General features: G+C 39.1%; 1 protein-coding gene across 1 annotated transcript; it reads left to right on the top strand.

Annotated features, from left to right (window-relative positions):
- Positions 1-7,806: 7,806 nt before the first annotated feature.
- On the top strand, positions 7,807-27,163 carry LOC127756912 (callose synthase 7-like). The gene is made up of 42 exons (XM_052282298.1): positions 7,807-8,323; positions 9,255-9,355; positions 10,003-10,100; positions 10,179-10,263; positions 10,354-10,470; positions 10,577-10,708; positions 10,869-10,955; positions 11,102-11,187; positions 11,287-11,416; positions 12,320-12,439; positions 12,533-12,609; positions 12,679-12,745; positions 13,769-13,876; positions 13,959-14,076; positions 14,197-14,528; positions 14,628-14,680; positions 14,752-14,812; positions 15,888-15,969; positions 17,269-17,318; positions 17,418-17,504; positions 17,590-17,673; positions 19,199-19,281; positions 19,363-19,444; positions 19,540-19,703; positions 19,799-19,922; positions 20,098-20,198; positions 20,272-20,356; positions 20,434-20,585; positions 21,354-21,463; positions 21,716-21,838; positions 21,925-21,993; positions 22,088-22,241; positions 22,318-22,423; positions 22,815-22,937; positions 23,002-23,117; positions 23,244-23,327; positions 24,350-24,462; positions 24,542-24,771; positions 25,218-26,015; positions 26,102-26,152; positions 26,227-26,412; positions 26,527-27,163. The coding sequence occupies exons 1-42, from the start codon at positions 8,092-8,094 to the stop codon at positions 26,881-26,883; spliced, it is 5,718 nt and encodes a 1,905-aa protein (XP_052138258.1). The 5' UTR covers positions 7,807-8,091; the 3' UTR covers positions 26,884-27,163.
- The last annotated feature ends 36 nt before the right edge of the window (positions 27,164-27,199 follow it).

Genomic DNA, 27,199 nt, shown 5'->3' with positions numbered 1-27,199 from the left:
CCCGCGCCCCCCCTCCTTTTTTTTCTCTCACTCCTTCTCTCTTTTTTAGAAAAATTAAAAATAAATTGGTGAATTCAAGACTTGAACCCATGATCTCATGGTTCATGCCAAGCACTTCTAACCAAATCACCATATGATGATTTGTGAATAAATCAGTTATGTACATATAACAATCATACCTTGTTACTATGATTCGGAAGTAACATTATCCCAGAAGGGTAGTAACATCATATGTTACTACAAAAATGTATAGGTTGTTACTGTAAACTTTATAGGTTGTTACTGCACTTTTGGCAGTAACAATATGACGAAATTTGCAGTAACAGAGAACATGCATAGTAACAGTGGCCCTATAGTAGTAATGTTTTTTAGATCTAGAGTATTTTAAATCTCAATCTTTAGAGAGTACTAACGTACACGTCATGTCTTATTTTTCTAACCCATTTGCAAAAAAAATGCTTAATGGAACTAGAACCATCATAACTATTTTTTAATGTTGTTACTGCGAAAAGTAGAGGTGTTACTGCATATTGGCCATCGTGTTCTTACGCTGTTCCAGTGAGACGAGGACTAAAAAAGAGGTAAATCTCAATCTTTAGAGAGCAATATCTCTCACAACATATCTTGTATTTCCAATCCGTTTGCACCATGAAGTTCATAAAAAAACGCTTAACGAAACAAGATCCATCATGGCTACTTTTTGACGTTGTTACTGCGATAATGTGGTCTTGTTACTGCACGATGACCGTCCTGTTACCGCACGATTCCTGCAAGACGAGAGCAGCAAAGTGGTGGGTGGGGGAGGGAGTGGTGGGCGGGTTTGACCGGCGGGAGAACGCTTTGACCGAGGTGGGAGGGGGGTTTTGGGCCCTAGGGAGGGTGGGGGAGGTGGGTTTGGCCCATGGGAGGAGGTGTAGAATAGATACACTATATATATATATATATATATATATATATATATATATATATATATATATATATATATATATATATATATATATATATATATATATATATAGACACACACACAGAAACTCTATGACTTCTGGGATGTTTTTTTTCTCTTACGATGAAGCATATGAAACATATTTAGAAAAGGATAAAAAAATCATGGATCTACTAGATATATTGAATGCTTACGCATTGTTGTAGTTGCTTCGCGTAACAAAAAGGGTTAGGGAAATACAACGCACTATATATATAAATATATATATAAATGTCATATATATAATTATTATTAAAAAAATTATTTGGTAAAAAATATAACATACATGTTATACATATTGTGAACCAACCTAATCCTAATCTTTTCTCCCTATAGTAATCATTCATTTGGTTAAGGTTAGGTACATTTTGCAGCACGAATCTTAGAACACATCAACGGTGTAGATTGTAGGTACATGTGAACCCGAGTGCAAATCTACATTTGCCCGGGCACCATGGTATCTAATGCACAAAATCACTCAAAATTTTCAAAATTTTCAAATTGTGAGTATATACCTAGTTATAATAATTCGATTCATACCTATACCTATCAACAAAACAACTCAAATTTAACTTTATTTCACAATCCATGATTACATACCTAACTAATTATATGTATGGATGCTATATATCTAGAATCAAAATCTAACAAAAACAAGTTCAAATTCAGTTCAAACTTGCTTTGAACTAGTTAGTAAAGTGGTTAATGTTAATACCTAATTAATTGAAAAAGATTCATACTCATTTGAATTGGGTATATACTCAATTTCAACAATGGTGCCCGGGCACCATAGAGCACCAAACAAATTTAATATATATATATATATATATATATATATATATATATATATATATATATATATATATATATATATATATCGGTTTAAAAAGCTAATGCTGAAAAATGAATAACGATGAGAAAACCCAATTGACTCCACTATCATATTATTGGTATACTACTCCCTCCGTTTTACAATGTAAGTCATTCTAGCATTTTCCACATTCATATTGATGTTAATGAATCTAGACATATTTATCTATCTAGATTCATTAACATTAATATAAATGTGGGAAATGCTAGAATGACTTACATTATGAAACGGAGGAAGTAGTATTTACCGTCATGTATTATTTTGAATACCTAGACATACCATGCAGATACTTATACATCGGGCAAAGAAATATCGAGTAAATTTTTTAAAAAAGAATACAGATACTTTGAACAAATTATATGTACTGTTGTGAAATTTACTCATCTAAGAACGAAGATATATATGGTCACGAAAATTCCAGACAAACCGAGCTTCGTTCTGTATACGTGGTTCAGTTTCAGTTTTTAGGCATTATAAAATTTGATCTTTCAAAAATTTTTAGCATAGTAAGATATTGGCACTTAGGCTGTGTTCTTCTCCTAGTTTTTCCAACTCACCTCTCTCGTTTTTCGCATGCACACTTTTCAAACAGCTAAACAGTGTGTTTTTTGCCAAAAAAAAATTATATGGAAATTGTTTTAAAAAAATTATGCTAATTTTTTTTTTAAAAAAATAGTTAATACTTAATTAATCCTGCAATAATACATGATTCGTTTTATATGTCGGGAGGAGGGGTTCCCAACCACTCCTCTCGAACACTGCCTTAATAGTTATATTGATAAATATGGTCAATTTTAACAGATCTAGCATTGTTTTCGAAGAGATGTTACCGATTTCGAGAGCATTTTCATCCCTTCAAATATCATATACCCCATGGTTCACTTTTTTTCTTTCTACAACAGTTAATTATGCAATTAATATGCACTGTGCTCTGGCTATAGTTGGCCGAACGGGCAGCTCGGCCCAGGATGGCACAGGCCCACCAGCAGCACGGTTTTCGTAGCGGGCCGTGTCGTGCCGACCCCAAGGCACGGCCCGTCATTGGCACGTGGAGCTCCCTCGACGCTCGAAGGCGCACGTCGTCCGGGAGGGCAGCCGTCGCGTTGAAGCGGCGGCTGCGGCCGCAGTTCTCTTCAGCGAAAAATTGAATCGCGTGGACGACGGCTTGATCGAGAAAATTAAAAAGAAAAAGAAAAGGAAGAAAAAGGAATCGCGCAGGCGACAGGCGCGCGAGGTTTGGCGATGACGGGCGGCAGCATATGGACTTGTCGTGCCATACCGGGCCCCTCCGTTGTCGTGTCGGGCCATGCCAGCCCGCTATAGTACCCGTGTGGTGTCGTGTCAGCCCACAGGCAGTGGCCTCGGCCCAGGAAACGTGCCTTGCCGAGCTGCGTACCGTAGCATGGCGAGCCCTAATGGGAGTTCTAACCCCTCTAGTCTCTCCTCTCAACTACTAGTGCGGCGGACAACGGCGTCGCTTGAGCACCCGTGTTTTCCGTTTTTCTCGTTTCTCTTGAGCGCCCGCGTTTTTCGTTTCTTTTTTTTTTTTTTTTTGGGTTTCTCTCTCTTTTTTTTTTTTTAGTTTTTCTTCCGTACCTTCCGTTTTGTTTTTTTTCTATTTTTTTCTTTCCATATCTTTTTCTTTTTTTAATACTTATGTATGCAAACTTTATATACGTACAAATATAAATTTTGAATACGTGTATTTCTAGGTTTTTATACGTACGTATACCAATTTTGTATACATGTATACAAAGTTTGTACACACATATATTTTTTAGGTTTTTATACCTACGTATACCAATTTTGTATACACATATATAAAGTTTATCTACACATTTACAAAATTTATATACATGTATTTTTTTAGGTTTTTATACGTAGTACAAATACGAACTTTGTATACGCGTATACAAACCTTGCATCCTGTACGTACACATATATAAACGTTGTATACACGTATGCAAAGTTTGTATACGCATATACAAACTTTACGTACGTGTATACAAACTTTGTATATGTACATATTAAAATCTGAGAGAAAAAATCACGAATACAAACTTTGTATACGTGTGAATACAAAATTTGATATACATACGAATACAAACTTTGCAAACGTACATCTTTTAAAAAAAAGAAAAGAAAGAGAAACCAAAAGAAAACCGGAAAAAAAACCAAACAGAAACAGAACAAAACCCCAAAAAATCGTCTCCAGTCTCCACGCGCGTGCCGTCCGCGCCCCCTCTCCGCACGCGACACGTGTCCAGTCGCGCGCGGGAGGGTGCGCGCGACTGACTGCCCATTAGCACTTTTGCCGTAGCATCGTGCCTGGGCTGTAACGACATCGTGCATGGGCCGTCCCGACAGAGCACGGCCCATTTCGCTAGCTATAGCTCTGGCCATATTTCATGGGGTTAATTGGATGGAATAAGTTCACCGAGGTCTCTCAACTTAACAACGAGATTTTTTTAAATCCCTTAACCACGAAACAAATGTGTACCATTAAACTCATACAAACCATGCACTCAAGGTCATATTGCAGTATATATAGGTAGTTTCGCTGACGTGGCATCCTAGTCAGCAAAAGAAATTAAAAAAAGTATGTGGGGCCTATATGTCAGCTGCACTTTTTTTCTTCTCTTTTCTTCTCCTTCTCTTCTCTTTTCTCTCTTCTCTTCTTCAATGAGGGAGGCTGGCGGCCGGTGGGCGGAGCGATGATGGGTGAGCGGCGGTGAGCGCGGCGGCAGGGTCCGTGCAGCGGTGGGGGGTGGAGCGGCACCAGGCGGCGAGCGGAGCGGGCGGGCGAGCGCGGCGGATGAGTTTGGCGTCGTGCCCCCCGCCGGCTCGCGCATTGCTGCCACCCACATTGCCTGCCACTTCGCGGCGGCGGGCTGAGCGCGGCGGTGGGCAGAGCAACTCTGTCCTCGTCGTGCTCCTCCCCTTCATCGGAAGCGAGCGGAAGGCGAAGCAGGTAGGGGGCAGCAGCAGAGCGGCGACGGGCGAGCGTGGCGGCGAGGCAGCGGGCGGAAGGCGAGCACGGCCTCGGACAGCGGGTGGAGTGTAACGGGCTAGTGGTTTGCTTCCAGATAGCGCCGCAGCAGCGGAAGGCGAGTGGAAGGTCGCAAGGCAGCTGTGCAGGCATCGTGATGCCATCGCAGGAGAGCGAGCTCACCATCACCAACCCAGGCGACGTCATTGCCTCAACCTACTACATGAGGGCACGGGAGTGTGACGCTGGCGCGTTGCGGGAGGAGCTTTGGAGCGTGAAGGCCAAGCTCGAGCTCGCAGAGACGAAGGCGGTGGCGGCGGGCACGCCGGCGGAGAAGGCGCGAGAGGTGTACGAGCGCGATAGGGAGGACATGAGGTGCGTCGTGCTCTACCGCTACCAGCACCTCGACCTGGCTAGGATCGTCGTCACGCTGTCGGGCGATGAAGCTGGCACCAGTGCCGGTCGGCCTCCTCTCTCTCTCTCCCTCCTCCGGTCTCGCATCCCATCTCCGGTCTTGCTTTGCCTCTCCCGACTCCCCCGCCGCGCTCGCCCGTCTCCGCTTCGCTCGCAGCCCGGTGCCGCTCCGCTTCCGCGCGGGCCCACCGCCGCGCTCTCCCGCCGCTCGCCAGCCGTCGACCTCCCTCACTGAAGAAGAGAAGAGAGAAAAGAGAAGAGAAGGAGAAGAAGAAAAAAAGATGTGCAACTGACATGTGGGCCCCACATACTTTTTTTAATTTTTTCTGACTAGGATGCCACGTCAGCAAAACCACCCATATATACTGGCATAGGACCTTGAGTGCACGGTTTGCGTGAGTTTAGGGGTACATATTTCTGGTTTTATGGTTAAGGGACCTAAAAAATCTCGCTGTTAAGTTAAGGGACCTCCGGTGAACTTATTCCTAATTGGATCCATGCCATTATAAATTAGCACATTTGGAAATATGCCACTACAATTCGCAAAATCGAAACTACCATTATAATTTAATAGATGTTTGAGATATGCAACTAATCACCTCTTTGATGCAATTTCTAAATTTTTTTGACCAAAATACCCTTGTCTTCTTCCTCCATCAACTTCTTCCTTTCCTCTCTGTCTAACCTCTCACCTCTAGCTGCGGCCGATCGTTGCCCCTATGGGGCATGCCTTCACTCCACAACAGGCTTGTGGAGCAAGCAGCTATAGTGCTGGAAGAGCTGTTGCAGGGGCACCACTGGTGGAGCTGGAGAGGACCGGTGGTGCCTCTAGATCCGATGGCTTGACCTTGCCGCTGCCAAGATCTCACACCTAGAGCTTACTCACTCACGTGACTCGGCGTCGCTGGAGCAACAAGCCAAGAAGCGGCGGTGCACAGGGAGATCAGCGTTGGCTGCAGTCCTCGCCCTCAACACAGGCTCTAACATTGTGGTTGCCTGTAGCTCATGGACGCTGCAACCGCCACTCTCTTCTAGCTCCCCCGGTGACGGTGGCTTGTTGCAACCCTTCCACTACGCGAGCTCATCGGAGTTCATCGGCTAGAAGAGAGGAGAGAGGGGGAAGGAAGAAGGGAATGGATGGAGAATGGATAATTTGGTCCTAAAAACATGAAAAATGCAGTGAATAGGTAAGTAGTGGTATATCTGAAGTATATGTGAAATTTTAATGGCATGGTTCCAATTTCGCAAATAGTAATGATATATTTTAAAACGGGTAAATTTATAATAGTATGATCCAATTAACCATATTTTATAACAGGTGACGGTGGGCTGAATCGTGTACCTTTTTCTGGGCTAAAAGAGCCAGATGTTCTTGTACGAATTTTGAATTGCTCCACCTTTGCAATCTAGGTCTATTATTCAACCAAACGCTTTTTGTACAAACTATAAAGAACGCAACACTCATGATGGACATGGCAAAGCTAAGCATCGGGCAAAGCTAAGTGAGTACAATACTCCTCCATCTATTTTTAGTAGTCATATTTCAAATCTGAAAAAATTATTTTTGATAGGCATATTTCAATCCAACAACCTATCCTTTTATGATTTTCTTGGATTGAATTCGTGACTCTCAATTCTTTCACACAAGATTGGCTACATAGATATCGAGAAATATAAATATTAATAAATTACTTGTTTACGACGAATAATAGCATGTTTAAATGAATGATAAGTAGAGTTACTTATCCTTGTTCTGTGTGCCAAGATAAAATATGACTATATGTAGATGTAGAGAGTAATATTTTGCCAAAGTACCGAACTGAAAAAAAAAAGCCCTTCTCTTTTCTTTTTTAAATTTGAACTGAAAAAGTAGGTACTTCTACTACCTCTGCAATCGGATTACATTGGACCACGGGACGTGTCAGATCTTTTGATCGCTCAGAGATTGCTCGAAAACGCCCAAAGTATACGATTCCAGTCCACCGTGGCGGTGGCGCGTCAGCTTTCCAGCCCAGCCAAGCCCAGTGGCACGCACCATCCACCCGCAAGAGTGCAGAGCCGTTGGGAAAACTAACGGGCGGCGCAAGAGAAACTGATCAGTGCACGTCTGACGTCTCGTTTATTGAACAGCTGAATAATAATACGTTTAGTATAAAAACAATCATTTTAGAACTACTTCCGTCCCATAATAATTATATTATAAAATTTTAATTTATTATAAAATAATTGCTTAATTATCTGATTAATCATTTCTCATTCAAATTTCCTCATATTCTACTCTCAACCAATCTTTCATTCTTACCTATATATATTTACACAATTCTAATCATTCTTCTCAAATCTTAATATCTTAATATATGCTCTACAATTTAGAATTATAATTATTTTGGGACGGAGATAGCAGTTAATTTGAAAAAAAACAAATATATTTTAAACCTCTTAATAATTAATAATTATATGTTAATTACATTTCAGTTTTACATGTGCTAATCATCCAAAGCTATAGTACTCCCGAGAAAGCAAAGCACCGCACCTCCAACGGCCGAAACTCGGAGTGAGAAAGAGAAAGAGAAAGAGAAAGAGAGAGAGAGAGGCGGCGAGCTCGATTCCTTGCTTCCTCCTCGCCGGGGGGCTCGACCGACTCTCGAGTAGGGGAAAGGAATACCGCCCGCCTCCGCAAGCGCTCCTCCCTTCCCCTTCCCTTCCCGCCGCGCGCCGCCGCTCTCTCTCTCTCTCTCTCTCTCTCTCTCTCTCTCTCTCTCCCATGGCGTATAAAGCGGCGCCGACCGAGCCCTTGCTGCTCACACCACCACGATTCGGGGGGAGACGGCGATGGCGGCGTCGACGTCCACGGAGGTGGTAGTGCCGGCGGGTGCGGGTGCGGGGGCGGGGGCGGGGAGGTGGAGGCGGGATGCGCTGGCGCACACGCTGGGGTCGCGGAGGCTGCCCGAGGGCGTGGCGGACGCCGGGGAGAGGGTGCCCGACGCCGTCGCGCCGGAGGTCATGCCCTTCATCCGCGCCGCCGACGAGGTCGAGCAGGATAGCCCGCGCGTCGCCTTCCTCTGTAAGCGCTCACCCCTCACACACACATTGTGATGAATCCCTTTGTGGCTAAGGTCGCCGAAACCCCGGCTTCAAATGACGTCTGTTTAAGCTGATAATGCTGACTTGAATTGACTAATTCATTCATGCCTATTCCACATTAATTTGAAGTAACTTGCGTTTCCGCTTCATGTGTCGAATATGATGGGCGCAAGCGCAAACCATTTCCATGCTGCATAGTGCATACTATTGAGTTGGCTGGGTTGGGTTGTTTGTTTCACACCTTGACAGATTATTAGCGGGAGGTCCTGAAAATTATACAGCTAAACTTTGTACTGTTTGGCCTACATTGCGATCTCGATATTCATATTTCGTTGGAACGTCTACCCATGCTTGTTGTGTACAGCAGACATTCATGTTGACATGCACCTCTGGTGATTGTGTGACTAATTATGGCCTGAGTAACTCATATGCATACCAGGGTTTGATAGCCTACTTTATAACGGGAGAGGATAGGAGTTCTTGCTTTTCAGTGTACAAGAGTGCAAAGGCACATTTATGCTGGATTTGAGTAGTTTTTTTTTTCAGAGAGCAGATGGTTTAATCCTTCACTTCCATCAAAGCTTAGATGAAGTCATGAGAAGCTGAACTCTCAACAAATACTGCACTTTTATGTGTAAATTTACTTGGGACAGCTAGTAGTTTGGTATACCGTGCAATACACACGACAGTTTTATAAAAGTAATCATGAATTCATTTTGTTGATACAAATGCTAACTAGAAATTTGTTCACTGCATGCCATAGTGCATCATGATTCATGAACCGATTTGGTACTAGGTGGTTGCTTCCGTGTTTGTTTATCTTATCAGCTATTTGGTTCCTTCTTTCATGTATTGTGATGTACAGGTCTTTCTGATATGAGTTTTGTTCCTACATGCATTTTTGTATCAAGGTCGCCGATATGCGTACAACAAAGTCCAAAGAATGGATCCATCATCAGTCCAACGTGGAGTTCGACAGTTCAAAACATACATGTCAGTTAAGCTAGATCAGGTATGTCTGAAATTGTAATGTTGCAGGTACCCTCCCTCAGTGTAGATAAAATCTGCATCTTTCTCTTTGAGTTTCTGTTGAAACAGCCTTAGTGCATATTTTCTGGTACTGAACTTACCCTTGTTCTGGTTAATATGTAAATACACTGTCTATTAACTCTTGTTTCTTACTCTTCGGAATCAGATATTAGATAAGTCTTCTATAAAGAACAATTACGATGTAGATAATCTTGCTAGTCATTTACAACCTTACAAATGGGAGCAGGTGCCCTCCAGGGGCATTAAAACCTTATTCTCTTTCAAATGGCTGCTTAATATATTGCCGTGACCCATGAGGCCAAATACGTTCTTTCATTACTTCATTTATCTTGATATTAGGGAAAAATATTCTTTTCAGCTGGCATTTGAAGCAGTCAAACATATAGAGTCCTATATTTACATAGCCAATAACGGCTCTGGCAATCATTCATGAGTCATGACTGTGTATCATCCTTGGCATGGAACTCTAAAATGATCCTGTTGTGATTATGTTTGCAATATTACCTTTACTTTGATTAAAATTATCTTTATGTTCCATTTTAAAAGTGTTCTCTTTCTCATAATATTTTCTCCAGTGATGAACCCTTGAGTTTACTCTCTGTTTAACAGGACGACACCCAAGTTATGGGCAATGATGCAAAGGAAATTCAACGATTTTATAAGAGTTATTGTGCTGAGCTGAGTAGGATATCAGAAAAGAGAAACTTGTAAGTATCAATGCACTGATTAGCTGTTTCCTTATTGATGATCTGTTTTAACCACCTTTTGTGATGTTGAATGCTCAGTGAGGAAGTGGCTAGACGTTACCAAGTGGCATCTGCTCTTTATGAAGTGTTAAGAGATGTGACAAACAACAAAGTTGATTCTGAGGTACTTCTTGCATATTGTTGCTTAAGGCCCTGTGCTTCACTTGTTACTGGTAATATTCTTCTCTACAACCTTCCAAACTTTGTGTTATAGGTGATGAAGATTGCGAAAGTGATTGAGGAGAAGAGTGTTCATTTCAAGAACTACAAGTACAACATTATTCCCCTGAACTTTCCAGGTTCATCTGAGGCAATTGTGGAACTCCATGAGGTTAGTTATAATTCTTCACACCTATGTTTGACTCCTTGCTCACACTATTTCTACCTGTATATAAAACCTTTTATAAATGATGGTATTCTTGATGTAAATGATATAGATAAAAGGTGCTATTGATGCGCTAAATAGCATCGATGGCCTTCCAATGCCACACATGTCTTCTATGCACACAGATGGGAATAAATCCATACGAGATTTACTTGACTGGCTTTCACTAGCATTTGGATTTCAGGTAAAATTTTTAACGTCTATGTATATGGTCCGCTGGTTCCAAATGGAAGTGATACAATGTTATTTTCTGCCACATGTCAGTTTTATTTATGTGCATGTTATTATGTTTGACAACCGTATTTAAACATTGTGACATTTGAACTTAATTATTCTCACTATAGAAATCAAATGTGGAAAATCAAAGAGAAAACTTGGTTTTGCTGCTCGCAAATATTGGCACAAGGACTGCTGGGCAAGACCATCCTCTGGTAAGATGAATGCTCTTTCTGTTTCATTTAAAAGATATATGCTTTCATGCTTTAAGTTTATTATGTGCTTTTCTTTAGCGAGCTACCAATTTTGGTATTCACATTAAAAAGGAAATCTAACAGTATGCTGGCATGTTAACTTTCAGGTTGACACTGTGAATAAATTATGGAAAAAGATACTTCAGAACTACCAATCATGGTGTAGCTATTTGCATGTTGGTTCAAGTATCATGTACGTTCAACAGTTTATGAAGATTTTGCTTATTTCTCTTCTCAATATCCTTCAATATTTAATGTCTTCAAATACCATTATTCTGTTTTCTGGAATCAGGAACGTTGAGACAGTCACACAAAACAAACAACAATTAATGCTCCTTCACATTGGGTTGTATCTTCTTATCTGGGGTGAGGCCTCGAATGTTCGTTTTATGCCTGAGTGCCTGTGCTACATATTTCACCATGTAAGTATCGGCTTGAATGGAAGGGTTTTCCATGCTCGATTTCATTTACTTCTGTAAGGGCTTCTAGTTAAATAACTTCTTGATCATGGTTGATCTAGACATATTCCACCATATAAGTATCTGTTGGAACAAAAGGGTTTTCCAATCTAAATTTTCATTTATTTTTGTATTCCAGTTTGAATAACTTGTTAATCATGGTTGATCTATTTAATTTACATATATAATGTTTCGTTGCTATCTTTTTCAACAAATCATTAAATTATATGCCAGTTCACGCTTTCAGAAATTCAAGAACTGACCCTGGCTTGTTTATTCTATGAATTATTTTAACAGTCTCATGTACTTTTGGTTAATGTGGGGTTGGTGCTCCTTAAACATTTGCTTCTTTATAAATCACAAATATGCCATTTTACACAACGAAAAAAATTTCTGCTGAAATATCTGAGGCATGCTAGCAAGAGTGTTCGATTTTATCTTCTTCTAGATTTCGATGCCGTATGGGCTCAACACAAATTATTTTGGTCTTTATGGTCTGAACAAATTCAGTCCAAGCAAATGGAAATAGCTCAATATTACTGCTAGCATTGTAGATCTCGTGTCCATTGCATGGCTACTGGAAATGATAAATATGACTATGGGAGTTATTCCATGTGATGCAATCCTTGCCTACATCAAGGTTCAACTGTAAGCATACCTTAATAATGAATTTGTGAGGTGATTGAATTGAAGCCATGAATGTTATCAAGCTGTCAAGGTGAATTGGTAATAATATCCAACCAGCTACAACATCCATTCAAACCATCTTTCATCATGAACCATCACATAAGTTGCAATATCTATTTTATGGTTTTCTTATTTCTCCTGTATATAAGTTTTGACTGTTACTTTCTGATAATTTGGCAGATGGCAAGACAGTTGCACAAAATGATCGAAGAAAATAATTTTCAATCACCACCAGGATTTGAAGAAGAGGGATCATTTCTGAAAACTGCCATTGAACCTATCTACAAGGTTTTGCAGAAAGTGAGTATTTAAAGTTTGATAAATAACTTAATTTTGCCTTGCAGGAGAAGCTCTTGTGCTTACAAACTGTTATTCTTATTTTAACCAAAAAAGGAAGCACATAAGAGTAAAGGTGGTACAGCTGGCCACTCTACTTGGAGAAACTATGACGATTTGAACGAACACTTTTGGTAATCTCATAATCTTCTGTGTGGTTGTTTATTTTTTCAGTCTGTGAGTTTTCGTTTTCTTCCACGCAGGTCAGAGAAATGTTTTGCAAGGCTTAACTGGCCATGGGACCTTACAGCAGACTTCTTTTATCAAGGGGTAAGTAGCAGTTATTATTGATTTGATTAATGTCAGCATGGTGCAAATGTGTGGTCCCTCATCAAAAGGATAGAATCTGGTTGTCTTATTAGGGAGATCGCACCAATAGTTTGGTGAACCACATGGTGATTTCATCATTTTTAGATAATAGAATTTAACATTATAGTTTCATTATGAATGTATGAATAGAACTTTGATCTTGAGAACAGTCAAAATGATACTTATAATCAGTGGCATGTTTTGATGGTTTTATTTTGAGGAATCATACTATATCCTGCAAAATTATTGTGTTCCTAACAGGCAGTCTGCAATGACTATAGTTCAATACCTTAGGCAAGAAGGCTAGTTCTTAGTTAAAAAGAAAATTTAAGCAACTAGACTTGTCCTTATGTTAAGTGACTTTCACAATTGGGTAAGCTTGTGCTCGCTTTCAAATGATTTTGGGGCTCTTTAAGTCTTAAGAGATTTTTTGAGCCATAGCATATACATTTTACTAGAAAGGAATATAATACAGGAGAGCCCCTGCCGTCAGGGAAGAAAATACTAGTTACAAATTATCTAGAGGTGGAAAGGAGCTTAATACATAGCTAGACATTGTCATTTCTAACCTTATTTTTATGAATTCACCATTAACTCTTTTGAAGATTTCTTCGCTGTTTCCGAGCCTACATTAAGGGGAGTAACTGTTTTCCATAGTGACCTGTCTGCCAGAATCTCATCTTAAGACAAATCTGTTCCATTCAATCCAAATATGCCTGTGCCAAATCACGTTCTGTTGAAATATTGTGTCAGAGAACTCATCACAGATTTTGCTCTAATACAAGTGAAAAATATTGGCTGGAAAGAAATTCATTTGACAGTATGTGATTGGCTGGTTGCATGGAAAGATTATTTTAGGATGATAAGTACATGGAAATACTTATCATCCTATTCAGATCTTGGAACTGTTTCATGTTCACTTGAAATAAACAGTATACGCTAGTTGCTTTTTAGCTAATGTTTCTTTGTTTTTTCTTCTTACAGCGCACTACATCAACAAAGCCCAAAACGAATTTTGTTGAAGTCCGCACATTTCTACACATATTTAGAAGTTTTAATCGAATGTGGATGTTTTTCATACTAGCTTTTCAGGTGACTCCTCTTTCTGAAGTACATCAGAATCTTTTCAACTCTTTAAACTTGCAACACAAACACCTTGAATTTCCACTTCCAGGCGATGCTAATAGTATCATGGAGTTCGTCTGGATCTCTTTCTGCGCTTGCTGATGCAACTGTTTTCAGAAGTGTTTTAAGTGTTTTTATAACAGCTGCTCTACTCAACTTCATTAAAGGTGTAGTACTCTCTTCTAAATGCTTTTCATTTTGTCAGGTTGAACTATTTTGTTGTACTACGTAGTATTCATTTCAAAGAGCTATGCTATTTCTATAACTCCTATTTTCTACTCGTGCAGTAACTCTGGACATAGTGCTTACTTTCCAAGCATGGGGGAATATGGACTGGATACAAATAGTCAGATATCTATTAAAATTCTTCGTGGCCATTGCTTGGATAATAATTCTTCCATTAGCATATTCTAGTTCCATCAGATACCCATCTGGTGCTGGAAAACTCCTGAATAGTTGGGTAGGAAATTGGCATAACCCGTCAGTATATAATGTTGCAACCATCATATATATAGTCCCGGACATTTTGGCTGCCTTTCTTTTCTTGTTGCCACAACTTCAGAATATCATGGAACGCTCAAACTGGCGTGTAATTGGTCTTATTATGTGGTGGATTCAGGTCAGCGTTTCATATTTCCTTTAACATGATGCACACATACAAAACTAATTTGAGTGTTGAGCATAATTAGCGCTTACATGATGTTTTGCCACATATCAGCCAAGATTATATGTTGCACGTGGTATGCATGAAGATATATTGTCCATTATTAAGTAAGTGCTTCACCTTTTCAATTTATTGTTTTCCTTTGAATTGAATATGACTGTTCATTTGGATGCAACAGGTATGTCTTCTTTTGGGTCGTTTTGCTCACCTGCAAGCTTGCATTTAGTTTTTATGTTGAGGTAAATTACTGAAATATTGCACTATTTTTCAGTACATATTTGAAAGTTGTCAATTACTAATACTTTCGCCTGGTGCAAATTAGATAATATTTTCAGAAGATTGCCAACTTGTTTGAAGGATTACATTTGTCACACCGTACTATTAGGATTTGGATCCTCCAAAAGTTTCTTCTCTGATTTCTGTTGGCAAACTGTCACAAGTACACAACTTACATACCACTAGTTAAGTGTGTAACAAGAAGTACAAGAAAAGCTCATTTTTTGCTAGCATAAGACAACTCTAGGTCTAGGCAATAATATCTCATAAAAAATGTTACCAATTAACCTCAAGGTTGAGAAATTTCTGTTGCAGAAAAATAGAAAACCATGTGTTCATTATTACTTCATGTTGTTTTGGCTTGGCTAGTGCCACTTCCAACATGTTAGTGAGAGTGATGTTTCCTTGTTCTTCTATCCAATGTTGTTCCTCTCTTGTCTCTCCCCTGTGCTCTCATGTACAGTGATGATAGTACAAGCCAGTGCCTGCTACACCAGTGAACGTGCATCTAATGCTCACATTTGCCTTAGTGGCTTGATTATGCATGTTGGCTCCTGCATACTCAGCGGTTTGGGTAGGTGTGGCTAAATGGGGTCTGACATGAGCTCCTGTACACAGAGTCGGGTTGGCTCGACCTAATGAATGCACCACAGGTACTACAACTTGAAAGTACAACACATGCTGTACCATGCTGGGCGTGAGTACCGAGTAGTCTTATGGGCCAGAGACTTAACCTTGTTTGCCCTGAAAAAATGAAAAATCTAGAAAAATATATACAAGTTTGAAAATGATATGTCTTCTTTACCATATAAAAGGAAACAACTATTGAAAATCTAATAATGAGCTATATTAATGTTTACACAGCTGCCAAGTAAAAAACTCAATTTTAGAAGACCTTAACAAAGAAGTACTGTCTATTATTTTTTGTTTCAAAAAAATATCTATCTTCTATTCTGCAACAGGAATTACGATAACAGTTTTAATGTATGCAATTTCTTTTTTTCCTTACTCTATGGAATGTGTTTTCGTTTTGTGCAGATATCCCCAATTATTGGTCCCACAAAGTTCCTTCTTAACCAAGGAGTTGGGAACTATGAGTGGCATGAAATCTTCCCTTTCCGTAAGTATCTTGTGATATAGCTAGATTGGACCAAATGTTCAATGCAATCCTGTCCCCTCTGAATTACTCTAATGAGTAAAGTACACCAGCAGTACCACAAGTTGTAAGGTGGGTGCAATTAAGTCACTCATTTTGCAAATAGCTCAAAAGAATCACCCATCTTGTTTCCGAGGTGCAAATCACATAAAACATATGCCATGTGGGATGTTCATCTTCGAAGTTGGATGCCATATTAATTTCTTTCATAAACATGGCTACAAATAAACCAATGGTGTAAAAGTATTGACAGTAAAATCCAATTTAAGATGAATTTTGTTGTTTTATTGCTAAGCACTATGCGATTGTGTTGACTGAAAGCATATGCATGTAGGAGTGCACGTAAAAATATGGAGGTTAATTTGCTTAACTTGAAACTTGTAACCTTGCTCTGCGGTTCACAAGTGCATCAACTTACGCCAAAAGTTTTTAATTTAGCAACAAATAGTTCATGTGACATGTACTCTGTGATATTTGAACCCCCGAAACAAGTTGTGTGACTTGCTTGAGCAATTTACAACTGAAGTGCACCCACCTTTCAAGTTTTAGTACCCGTGGTGCATTTTACTCTAATCAAAACCACCATAGAATAGGGTTGAGGGTGTTATCTGTCCAGATTTTAGAGTACTGGGGAAGACAGCCTTTTTTGAGTTCAGAGTGAATAGCTTTCCAACAGAGGTTGAGGGCCAAACTTGATTTTGTTCTCTTGCAATAATGTTGTTTCATTTGGTGATTTCATTTCCTATAACATTAGATGAAAACCCTGTGCATTGCTGCGTGAATACTGTACCACAATGATAAAATATGGTGCAAGATAATTGATTTTATATGCTTTTTGCAATTTACACCTTTGATCAAACATGCAAAGGCTAGAAATAATTGAGATGATGTGACTTTAAAAGTGAAGAGAGATAATTTGCTGCATAGGTTAATCATCCAAAGGTTAGAAACAATTGAGGCGATTTATAAGAGAAGTGAGACAATTTGAACCGTAGTTTGATCATCCAAAGCTACAAACAATTGAGGTCATGTGGTTTCATGAGAGAAGAGAGAAATACATTAACTACACTTAGTTTTCTTTATTTTTTGTGTGTGTGTGTGTGTGTGGCAGTTGGGGGAGGGGGGCAACTATATAATTAAGTATATGGGGCTTCTCCTTATTTCTTTTCTAATATTCTCTTGTTATTTTGGATATACATGTTATCTGCATGGTTCTTATGGTGATTATATTTTACTTACAATATTCTTGTTAATTTTTAACAGTGCCACACAACCTTGGTGTCGTCATTACTATATGGGCCCCAATCGTCATGGTATGTAATTATAATCATGAAGGTTCAATTTTTTTTTCTCGATCTTGGAAGGTTCTAATATTGTTCCATGATTGATATAACCTACTGCTCTATTTATAGGTGTACTTCATGGATATACAAATATGGTATGCTATTTTTTCAACTGCATTTGGGGGTGTTTCAGGTGCCCTTAGTCATGTTGGTGAGGTTAGTGACTCTTTTATGTATGACAATATATTTGCAGTGTTAAAAATGTTTAGTTGTAAGATATCTTCTTTTTCTTTTAATGTAGATACGTACCCTTGGCATGTTAAGAGCCAGATTCAAATCAATGCCAGAAGCTTTCAATAAAAGCCATGCAACAGCGCATAGAGAGGTTTGTATTTTCCTCATGGGACTGCTAATCATGGTTAAAAAGTCAGATTGATGGGTGAACCCATCGCTGACAGTCGGTCTAGGCAGTCAAACCGTGGTTGGTTAATATTAATATACTTAAATGCAGTATATGTTCCATTTAAAATGCAGCAGCCTTCATGGTAGGATGGAGAAGGCACACTGCTTTGAATCTCTCAACCAGGGATCGGATCCCATTGACACACCCTTTACTGATTTTTTGACAAAAGAATGCTGTGGTGGGCCTCGAGGGAAAAGATTAGGATTTTGTTTGGGCCACCACAGACACTCTTCCTTCCCCAGCCAGCCCAACCTGTCCCAGTTTAATGCACATTGGTTCTTTCGGCACAACCAAACTGTGTTTTTTGCCAAAGAAATTAAGCTGTGGTGGGTCTTGAGGGAAAGGATTAGTCTTCCGTTTGGCCCATTACAAACACTCTTCCTCCCCTGCCGGGCCAGCCTTTCCAGGTTTATAATAGCCAGTTCACCTCATGACCTCAAGACTGTTGGTTCGAGCTGTTCAAAGGGGTCCAAATGCACATCTGGTCTTTTGATGCAACCAAACTGTGCTGAGATCTGGTTCTGGTTTTTCTGATTGAACCACCAGTCTGGTCCCCTTTTTACAACTATGCTTAACACGGACAGCCTAAGTAAATGAGACTCCACTCCCCTCATCATCTGATAGCTATCTCCTCTGCAGAAACCCCCCTCTACACACGTAATAATTGTCATCTCCCTCTTCATCCCTACCGCAAAAGCAGAGATTTTTTCACATTGGCTTCACAACTTTTGACTCAAAACTTGAAATATTTCAAGTGAAGCAAATTCATCTTGTATTTTCAGAAAACATTTACTATGGAAGTTTCAAATGTCATTTTGAAACTTTCAAGCATGGAAATTTCCTCTTGTTGGTAGGAATAGGATCACTTCTGAACTGTACTTTAGTCTAGCTGAAACTGAAACTGAAACTGAGCTGAAAAGCTTACTAATTTAGGAAGGGTACACGCCCTTCTACTGTAGCACCGACTTAAAAGTCCTATAGAAGGACATGTACCCTTCCTAAGTTACTAAGCTTTTCAGCAGCACATAATCAGGTTTTCAGCTAGACTAGCGTGTGTAGTTCAGAAGTGATCCTACCAACACCTCTAAGATTGTGAAACTTCCGACTTAGTGAGACTAGGTAGGCTGAAGCTATTATATAAACAAGAGATCTGGATATCCGAGTTTACCCTTTTACATGCAGTGAGAATGAAAGTGTAGGTGGCTACAATGCATACAGGGGCCATCTTTTAGGGGGAAAATCTCCTCTGACGTACTGCCCTCTGATGTGGGTCGCTGACATATGGGCCCGCGAGCTAGGGGCCCACATGTCAGCCACTCAAAGTCAGAGGGCAGTAAGTTAGGATCTGTTTCCCTTTTAGGTGGGCTGAAGACATAGAAATGCATAATTTCTTTAGTATTTGCTAAAGGCACTTGAATTTTGATTGATTTTATTACCTTCATTGCAGCAAGCATGTGGTGAGGGGAGATTTTTTTGTGTTTGGAATTCATTCATCAATTCCTTACGAGAGGAAGACTTCATAAGTGATAGGTTGGAACTGTAAACTTTTTTTGAATAGTATTCCACTATGCCATTCACTGTAGGGTTAACCCTCAACTTTTATTTTGATAGAGAAAGGGACATACTGATGGCTCCGTCATTTTCAAGTAGTTTTTCTGTTACTCCATGGCCTCCTTTCCTTGTTGCCAGTAAGGTGCGCAAAGCCTGTTTGCTCAGAAATAGATAATAAATTATCCAATATTATTTGATTATTTTGCAGAGATGCTCATGGTCTCAGGAATATACCAGGTACCCACAGCTCTTCACATGGCCATGACTTCTAAAGAAGGGGATTACCATGAGTTGATTGAAAAAATCAGACTAGACCAAGCTAGATTCAATGCTGTCATAGAATGCTACGAGTCCTTGGTTCTAATTCTTAAGAATCTTCTGCTAGACAATAATGATCAGAAGTAAAGGCCATACTCTTTCATTTACATGGTGAATCTATTCCTCTGTACAATATATTAGAAATTACTGATTTGGCTCATTTGACATACTGCTGCAGAATCGTCGATGCCATTGATAAAACAGTGCTTGATAGTGTGGAAAATAATACACTTTTGGAAGATTTTCGTATGGCAGAGATTGGCAAAGTCAGCAACACGCTGGCAAAATTATTGCATCTACTGGTAACAACTGTTATGCCTGATTCATTTTATTAGTTTGTTTTCTGCATATATTTACATTTAACGCAGATTCATTTAATCACTCGTTTTGCAGAAGAATGAATGGATTTATTTTATTAGTTCCTTTTCTGCATATATATATATTACATTTAATCTGTATTTATCACTCATTTTGCAGAGCAATGAATCTACTGATGGTACTGCCGAGAGAAAAATCATTAATGCTCTGCAAGATTTTATGGAAATTACTACACGGGATTTCATGAAAGATGGACAGGGGTAAGAACTATTGTAATTAATAAGTTCCTTAGATATGAAATGTGTTGGTTTAATTGTTTGAAAACTGTGGCAGTATTTTGAAAGATGAGAATGAGAGAAAGCAGAGGTTCACACATTTAGACATGGATATGATAAAGGAATCGTTTTGGAAGGAGAAGGTGTGCAACTATCATTGTGACTTATCTGAAAGTTGTTTCTTAATTGTTTAATACTGAAATAGATGTTTTGCTCCCAGTTTGTCCGGTTGCACTTATTGTTGACTATGAAGGATTCCGCAATGGATGTACCAACAAATTTGGATGCTCGGCGTAGGATCACCTTCTTTGCAAACTCGCTGTTCATGAAAATGCCAAAAGCACCTCAAGTTCATGATATGATTTCATTTAGGTGTGCATTTTATCATCAATGAACTTTTATTTCAGAAGTATGGGTAGATTTGATTACTAAGTTTATTCTGTCTGCATATGTTGGTTACAGCAGAAATTGATGAGATTCTGATACCTGCCTAAATCTATAAGACCATTAGATTACACCATATTTGTTTGTACATAACATATCCTAATATATTGGTATGTAGACTAATAAATTAATTAAATAAAACTCTGTACGGCGATTTTTTATAATATGACATTCCGTGCATACATGCTGCATTTTGAATAGTTAACTATAATAGACCGACGGTTAAACTGGGGAAACTAGAGCCCGTACCTGGTCTGGTTTGCATAAAAGACTAGAGATGCAAATGAAACAGTAGTAACCGGTTGAACCCGATAGTTTTGCTCAGAACCAAACTGAAAATTGGGGATGGTCCGATGCCTGATAAGGTTTCTTTTTTTCCCTACTGACTGAAGTTTTTTTTTTGGGAGGGGACATCAGATTGTTTGTTAGATAAATGGTTATAGAGCTATATGCACAAGTGCTCGTCATGTGAACATTGAGACATGGACAAATGTATGTTCTTTTTAATTAACCATATTCAGATTCATGTCTTTTGAAATAAATCATGTTAACGATATGATGTTTTTAATTTTTTATTATATCTTCACTCAGCCCTGTACACCTGTACATAATGCGCAGTGTTACTTCTGTTATTAATTTACTATCCTCTACACTCATTTTGAGGAACTTCACATTCTAACAAACTCCACTATTTAGTGTTTTGACTCCATATTATAATGAGGAAGTGCTCTATTCTTCTCATGAACTGAATAAGAAGAATGAAGATGGCATTTCAATTTTGTTCTATCTACAAAAGATTTATCCAGGTGAGTTGCAGATTCTTTTTTATCAATAAAAACTGCTGAACACAATTCGTGAAGGATCCGCAGATCAATGTTACAAATTAAAAATAGTGACATGATAAATGTGAAGAGTGAAAGAGTATGTGTTCCACCAATCTGGTTTTCCATACTATCAACCATCTTACTCATCAGATTTTAGTGTATCCTAAATGTAGTTCATCTTATTTCTGTGTTCATAGTAAAAATTTAATGAGTAATGCTTTGTCACTTCACCAGATGAATGGAAGAACTTTCTAGAACGCATTGGAGTTGACCCAGAAAATGAAGAGGCAGTAAAAGGGTACATGGATGATGTCCGTATCTGGGCATCTTACCGTGGTCAAACACTTGCCAGAACTGGTACTATGAATGTTTCTATCCTCTAGTAAGCTGCCAAACTTATATCTATTCTCCAGATCTTATTGTTTTTATCTTCTTATGTCTAGTGAGAGGAATGATGTACTACAGACGAGCTCTTGAACTACAATGCTATGAGGATATGACAAATGCTCAAGGTTAGGCAGATACTGCTCTTGTTACAAAACACTGGTCCTCCATTTTTCATTTTATGTGGAAACAATTAACTTTGGCTACATTGTTATACCTTAGCTGATTTAGACGGAGAGGAATCTGCAAGGTCCAAGGCCATTGCTGATATAAAATTCACTTATGTTGTTTCCTGTCAACTCTATGGCATGCATAAGGCATCAAAGGATTCCCGTGAAAAAGGTCTTTATGAAAACATCTTAAATCTCATGTTAACGTAAGTTGCTGAACACCCATTACATTTTGTAAAGTACATATCTTTTGTGCATCCTTCAGCGTTATGTGCAATACAGGTATCCAGCATTGCGTATTGCTTACATTGATGAGAAAGAAGTGCCATTACCAAATGGTAAAATGGAGAAACAATATTACTCAGTTCTTGTGAAAGGCAATGATGAGGTACTGAATTTTCATTGCTTGAACTCAAATATCTACCTTTTTCTGTAGATATTTTATTATCCATGATAGTGATTATAGATCGGTTTTACCTTTAAGTGATAAAGTGCTTGTAGATCAAGTTGTGGATAGTAATATTTATAAAATAAATTGGAACAGTATTCAAATGCATAAAGACATCAACACTGATGTCAGGGTGCAGTTGTCAACATTCCAGGAAATGGCAGCGAATCGAATAACCTCTTAATTGCTCTGGAAATATGTTGCACACTAATGAACTTAGAACAAATATCTCTTGTAAATAGAGCTCAATATTGTTGTTAACCGAGTCAGTACATGATTAAGTTAAACTGACTAGTGATGCCTTGCAATTTGACATTTAACCTTTTTTTAGGAAATTTACCGGATAAGGCTCCCAGGTAAACCAACAGATATTGGCGAGGGAAAGCCTAATAATCAAAATCACGCTATAATCTTCACTAGAGGAGAAGCGCTTCAAGCAATTGACATGAACCAGGTATGCAATCTCTGTGTAAAATAAGTCCCACTTAGTAGTTCATCTTATATTCTCTGTTGTGCAGGATAATTACCTTGAGGAAGCATTTAAAATGAGAAATCTACTGGAAGAGTTCCTTATTAAACACGGAAAGTCTGAACCAACAATATTGGGTGTTCGCGAACATATCTTTACTGGGAGGTTTGGCTTTTCTTTTTTTCTATTAATCACCTCTAGACTTTAGCGCGCCATCAATTTTGCTGATAGTGTATTTATTTTTTTAACTCCTTTTGTACTAACATTATGTTGTTCTTACTTGACATATAGTGTTTCATCCCTTGCGTGGTTTATGTCAAATCAAGAGACTAGTTTCGTTACCATTGGACAACGTGTTCTTGCGAACACTCTCAAGTATGTCTCCTTTCACCTTCAAAATTATATTGGCCAATTCATTTTATACAACTTCTGCAATATAGTCACCATATTGCACAACCTTAATGTCTGCTTGATTCATATTCCTTTCATGTTGTTGGCTTCTCCTCAAGCATTCAGTATGGTTTTGTCTAAGCTTTGATCCTATCTAATTCATGGCAGAGCTCCTACCCACAAATGTGTAGCTTTCATATTATTGGATTTTGATAACTACTAAATGTTCCATGGAGCCATAACCAACCACCAAACTAGAATATTTTTATGAGTTACACAAGGAATAAAGGATCAATATATGCTGGGAGATTTACTTGTTAAGGTGTAAAGGAACTATAATTTTGAACAATAAATTGCTAAAATTGTTAAATGGCATTGACTAGCCAAAATCATAGCACAGCAAAGCAAACACAAGGCCATGCATGCTATGAACACAGGGGTTGAAGGCAATATACTTAGAATTTAGAAATGATAATTTACAGCACATAAATTCAAGGAACGTACAGCTGACAGGGTTGTAAAGGCCTGTGGACCAGCCAGTTCTTACCTGTTTATGGTCAAACTGGTCAGATGTGACAAATCAATTATTCTTGTTATTTACTCATCTCATTTTCAGTGAGTTAGTAATGATATTTATACCAATTTACTCCCAAGTTAGACTGGTTTGACTAACTTGAACAATTTTCATCAATCCCAAACTGATTGGCAGTGCCTAGAGTGAGTCTAGAAACCACCCAATAACCCACCAGTTTTAGGGAACCAGTGGGGGCTAGGTACTATCACAATTCTCACCGTGTAAAACCTGATTTTAGGTACAATTTATCGTGTAGGAGATAATTTTTTGAGAGGATAGGAGATAAATTGTTAAGTAAATATAGGAATTATAAAACTCAAGTGATACAGGTTAGGCTAGAATGATTTTCACCTTGCTGTGTAGATCTTTGTACAATTGTACCATGAGCAGCGGAGTTATTTTCTTTGGTTATTTTTCCAAATTTCTTATGCAGGGTACGATTCCATTATGGTCACCCTGATGTTTTCGATAGAATCTTTCACCTCACAAGGGGTGGCATAAGCAAGGCGTCAAAGGTTATCAACCTTAGCGAGGATATCTTTGCAGGTAAAATTTCCAGAGATTATGTGCATCATGCAAATTAGTTTTGTTCTGTGCAGTAAGCTTATGGTTGTTCTGATTAAAGGATTCAATTCAACCCTGCGGCAAGGAAATGTTACTCATCATGAATATATACAGCTGGGTAAAGGACGTGATGTTGGAATGAATCAAATATCCAACTTTGAGGCCAAGGTGGCAAACGGAAATGGTGAACAAACACTCTGTCGAGATATTTATCGACTAGGGCACAGATTTGATTTCTACAGGATGTTGTCTCTATACTTCACTACAGTTGGTTTCTACTTCAATAGTATGGTATGAATCTTATTCTTTGACACATCAACTTAGTAACATATAAAGTTTCTGGAACTGCAATAGCTGATTGGTTCACTTTGTGGTTTGTGAAGCACGACAACAAACAAGATATGAACTAGAAAAATCTTGCCACTAAAACCAATAACCAACCAGTATTATTGCAAAAAAACAAAAAGTCCCAGGAAGATATTTGGATGTGAAGTTAAGTTTGAGGCACATTTAGCATGTTGGCCCAATAATTATGCTACCTTATCTTTGCATTCCGTTTGAGGAGATAAATTCTCTACAAAGAAAACAACCTAGTAGGGAAATAAAATGGTCTATATTGTTCTTCATGATTTTTAAAGCAGTGACCAGCAGATTATAAAGAACTAAAAAATGTGACATAAGGTTTGTACTTTTGTACAAAGTGTGCTAACGCATTTTATGGCTTTGATTACTTTCAGGTGGCTGTTCTTACAGTGTATGTATTTTTATACGGGAGGTTATATCTTGTTTTGAGTGGCCTAGAGAAGTCAATTCTCCAGGATCCACAAATTAAGAACATCAAGCCCTTTGAAAATGCACTTGCAACTCAATCTATTTTCCAACTTGGAATGTTGCTCGTCCTCCCTATGATGATAGAGGTTGGCTTGGAGAAAGGATTTGGCAGAGCCTTGGGAGAGTTTGTAATAATGCAACTTCAATTAGCTTCTGTTTTCTTCACTTTCCATCTTGGAACGAAGACTCACTACTATGGAAGAACAATACTTCATGGTGGTGCAAAATATAGAGGTACAGGCCGGGGGTTTGTTGTGCGCCATGCAAAGTTTGCTGAGAATTACCGGATGTATTCCCGGAGCCACTTTGTGAAAGCACTGGAGCTACTCATTCTTTTGGTTGTCTATCTAGCTTATGGCATTTCGTACAGGAGCTCAAGTTTGTATCTATATGTTACAATTTCAATATGGTTCCTTGTTTTCTGTTGGCTGTTTGCACCTTTTGTCTTCAATCCATCATGCTTTGAGTGGCACAAGACTGTTGATGACTGGACTGACTGGTGGCATTGGATGAGCAATAGAGGAGGTATTGGCCTGGCACCAGAGCAAAGTTGGGAGGCTTGGTGGATAAGTGAACATGACCACCTGAGGAATGGTACAATACGTAGCCTGCTGTTGGAGTTCGTCCTCTCCCTTCGCTTCTTGATATACCAATATGGTATTGTTTATCATTTACACATAGTGCATGGGAACAGAAGCTTCATGGTACTTATCCTGACTAGAGTGCTCTGCATCAATGTATGAATTCTGACCGGACTAATGGTTTTTCTTTCTATTTTTTGTTTCCACAGGTGTATGCACTATCATGGCTGGTTATAGCTATAGTTCTTGTATCACTTAAGGTAACAGTTTATTTGGTATTGTATTATGTTCTTTGCAATAGTAATCCTACAGTTGAGCATATTTCTTCTTCCAGGTCGTCTCAATGGGGAGAGAGAAGTTTATTACCAATTTTCAACTTGTATTCCGTATCCTCAAGGGCATTGTCTTTATTGTCCTCATCAGCTTGGTGGTCATCTTATTTGTTGTTTTCAATCTGACTGTCTCTGATGTTGGTGCCAGTATTTTGGCATTCATCCCTACTGGCTGGTTTATTCTTCAGGTAAGTGATGCATCTGTGCTCACAACTTCAACCTGATTTTTTCCCCCTTCCCACTAGAATTGTCCACTCATTTGTCCATTGTATTCAATCATCACATTCACTTTACTCTCGTAGATTGCACAGCTCTGTGGACCATTGTTCCGGAGATTGGTGACGGAGCCGCTCTGCGCCCTGTTCTGTTCATGTTGCACCGGGGGCACCGCATGCAAGGGGCGTTGCTGCGCCAGGTTTAGGCTGAGGAGCCGGGATGTGCTCCGCAAGATCGGGCCATGGGACTCCATCCAGGAGATGGCGAGGATGTACGAGTACACCATGGGGATCCTCATCTTCTTCCCCATCGCCGTCCTGTCGTGGTTCCCCTTCGTCTCCGAGTTCCAGACTCGGCTGCTCTTCAACCAGGCCTTCAGCCGGGGGCTGCAGATCTCCAGGATCCTCGCCGGCCAGAATGGTAGCGGCTCAAAGAGGGACTGATCATAATGAATATATGGGTTGTGCTTCTCTGCAGGTTTGACTAGTACAATCCGATGTAACTTTTCCTGACACCGATATGGCGGTTCTGGGATTTATTTGTTTCTGGTTCCATCGTGTTCATATGAGGGCATGTGTGTAGTAGCCCCTATTGTTTTATTGCTTGGTTGCAGTGTTTGGGGAAAAAAATAACAATGAGAATGACGACCAGGATTTTCTATAACAATGAATTTCATTTTCAGAGCGCAGTTGCTTGCTGCAAATAATACTCTTTTTTATCTAATTGTATCACCTTATCTAATTTTATCACCTTTGGATG

Source organism: Oryza glaberrima, chromosome 1, assembly GCF_000147395.1.
Source record: "Oryza glaberrima chromosome 1, OglaRS2, whole genome shotgun sequence".
Taxonomy (NCBI): domain Eukaryota; kingdom Viridiplantae; phylum Streptophyta; class Magnoliopsida; order Poales; family Poaceae; genus Oryza; species Oryza glaberrima.
The sequence above is the reverse complement of the archived record's forward strand: the minus strand, read 5'-3'. Positions and strand labels throughout refer to the sequence as shown.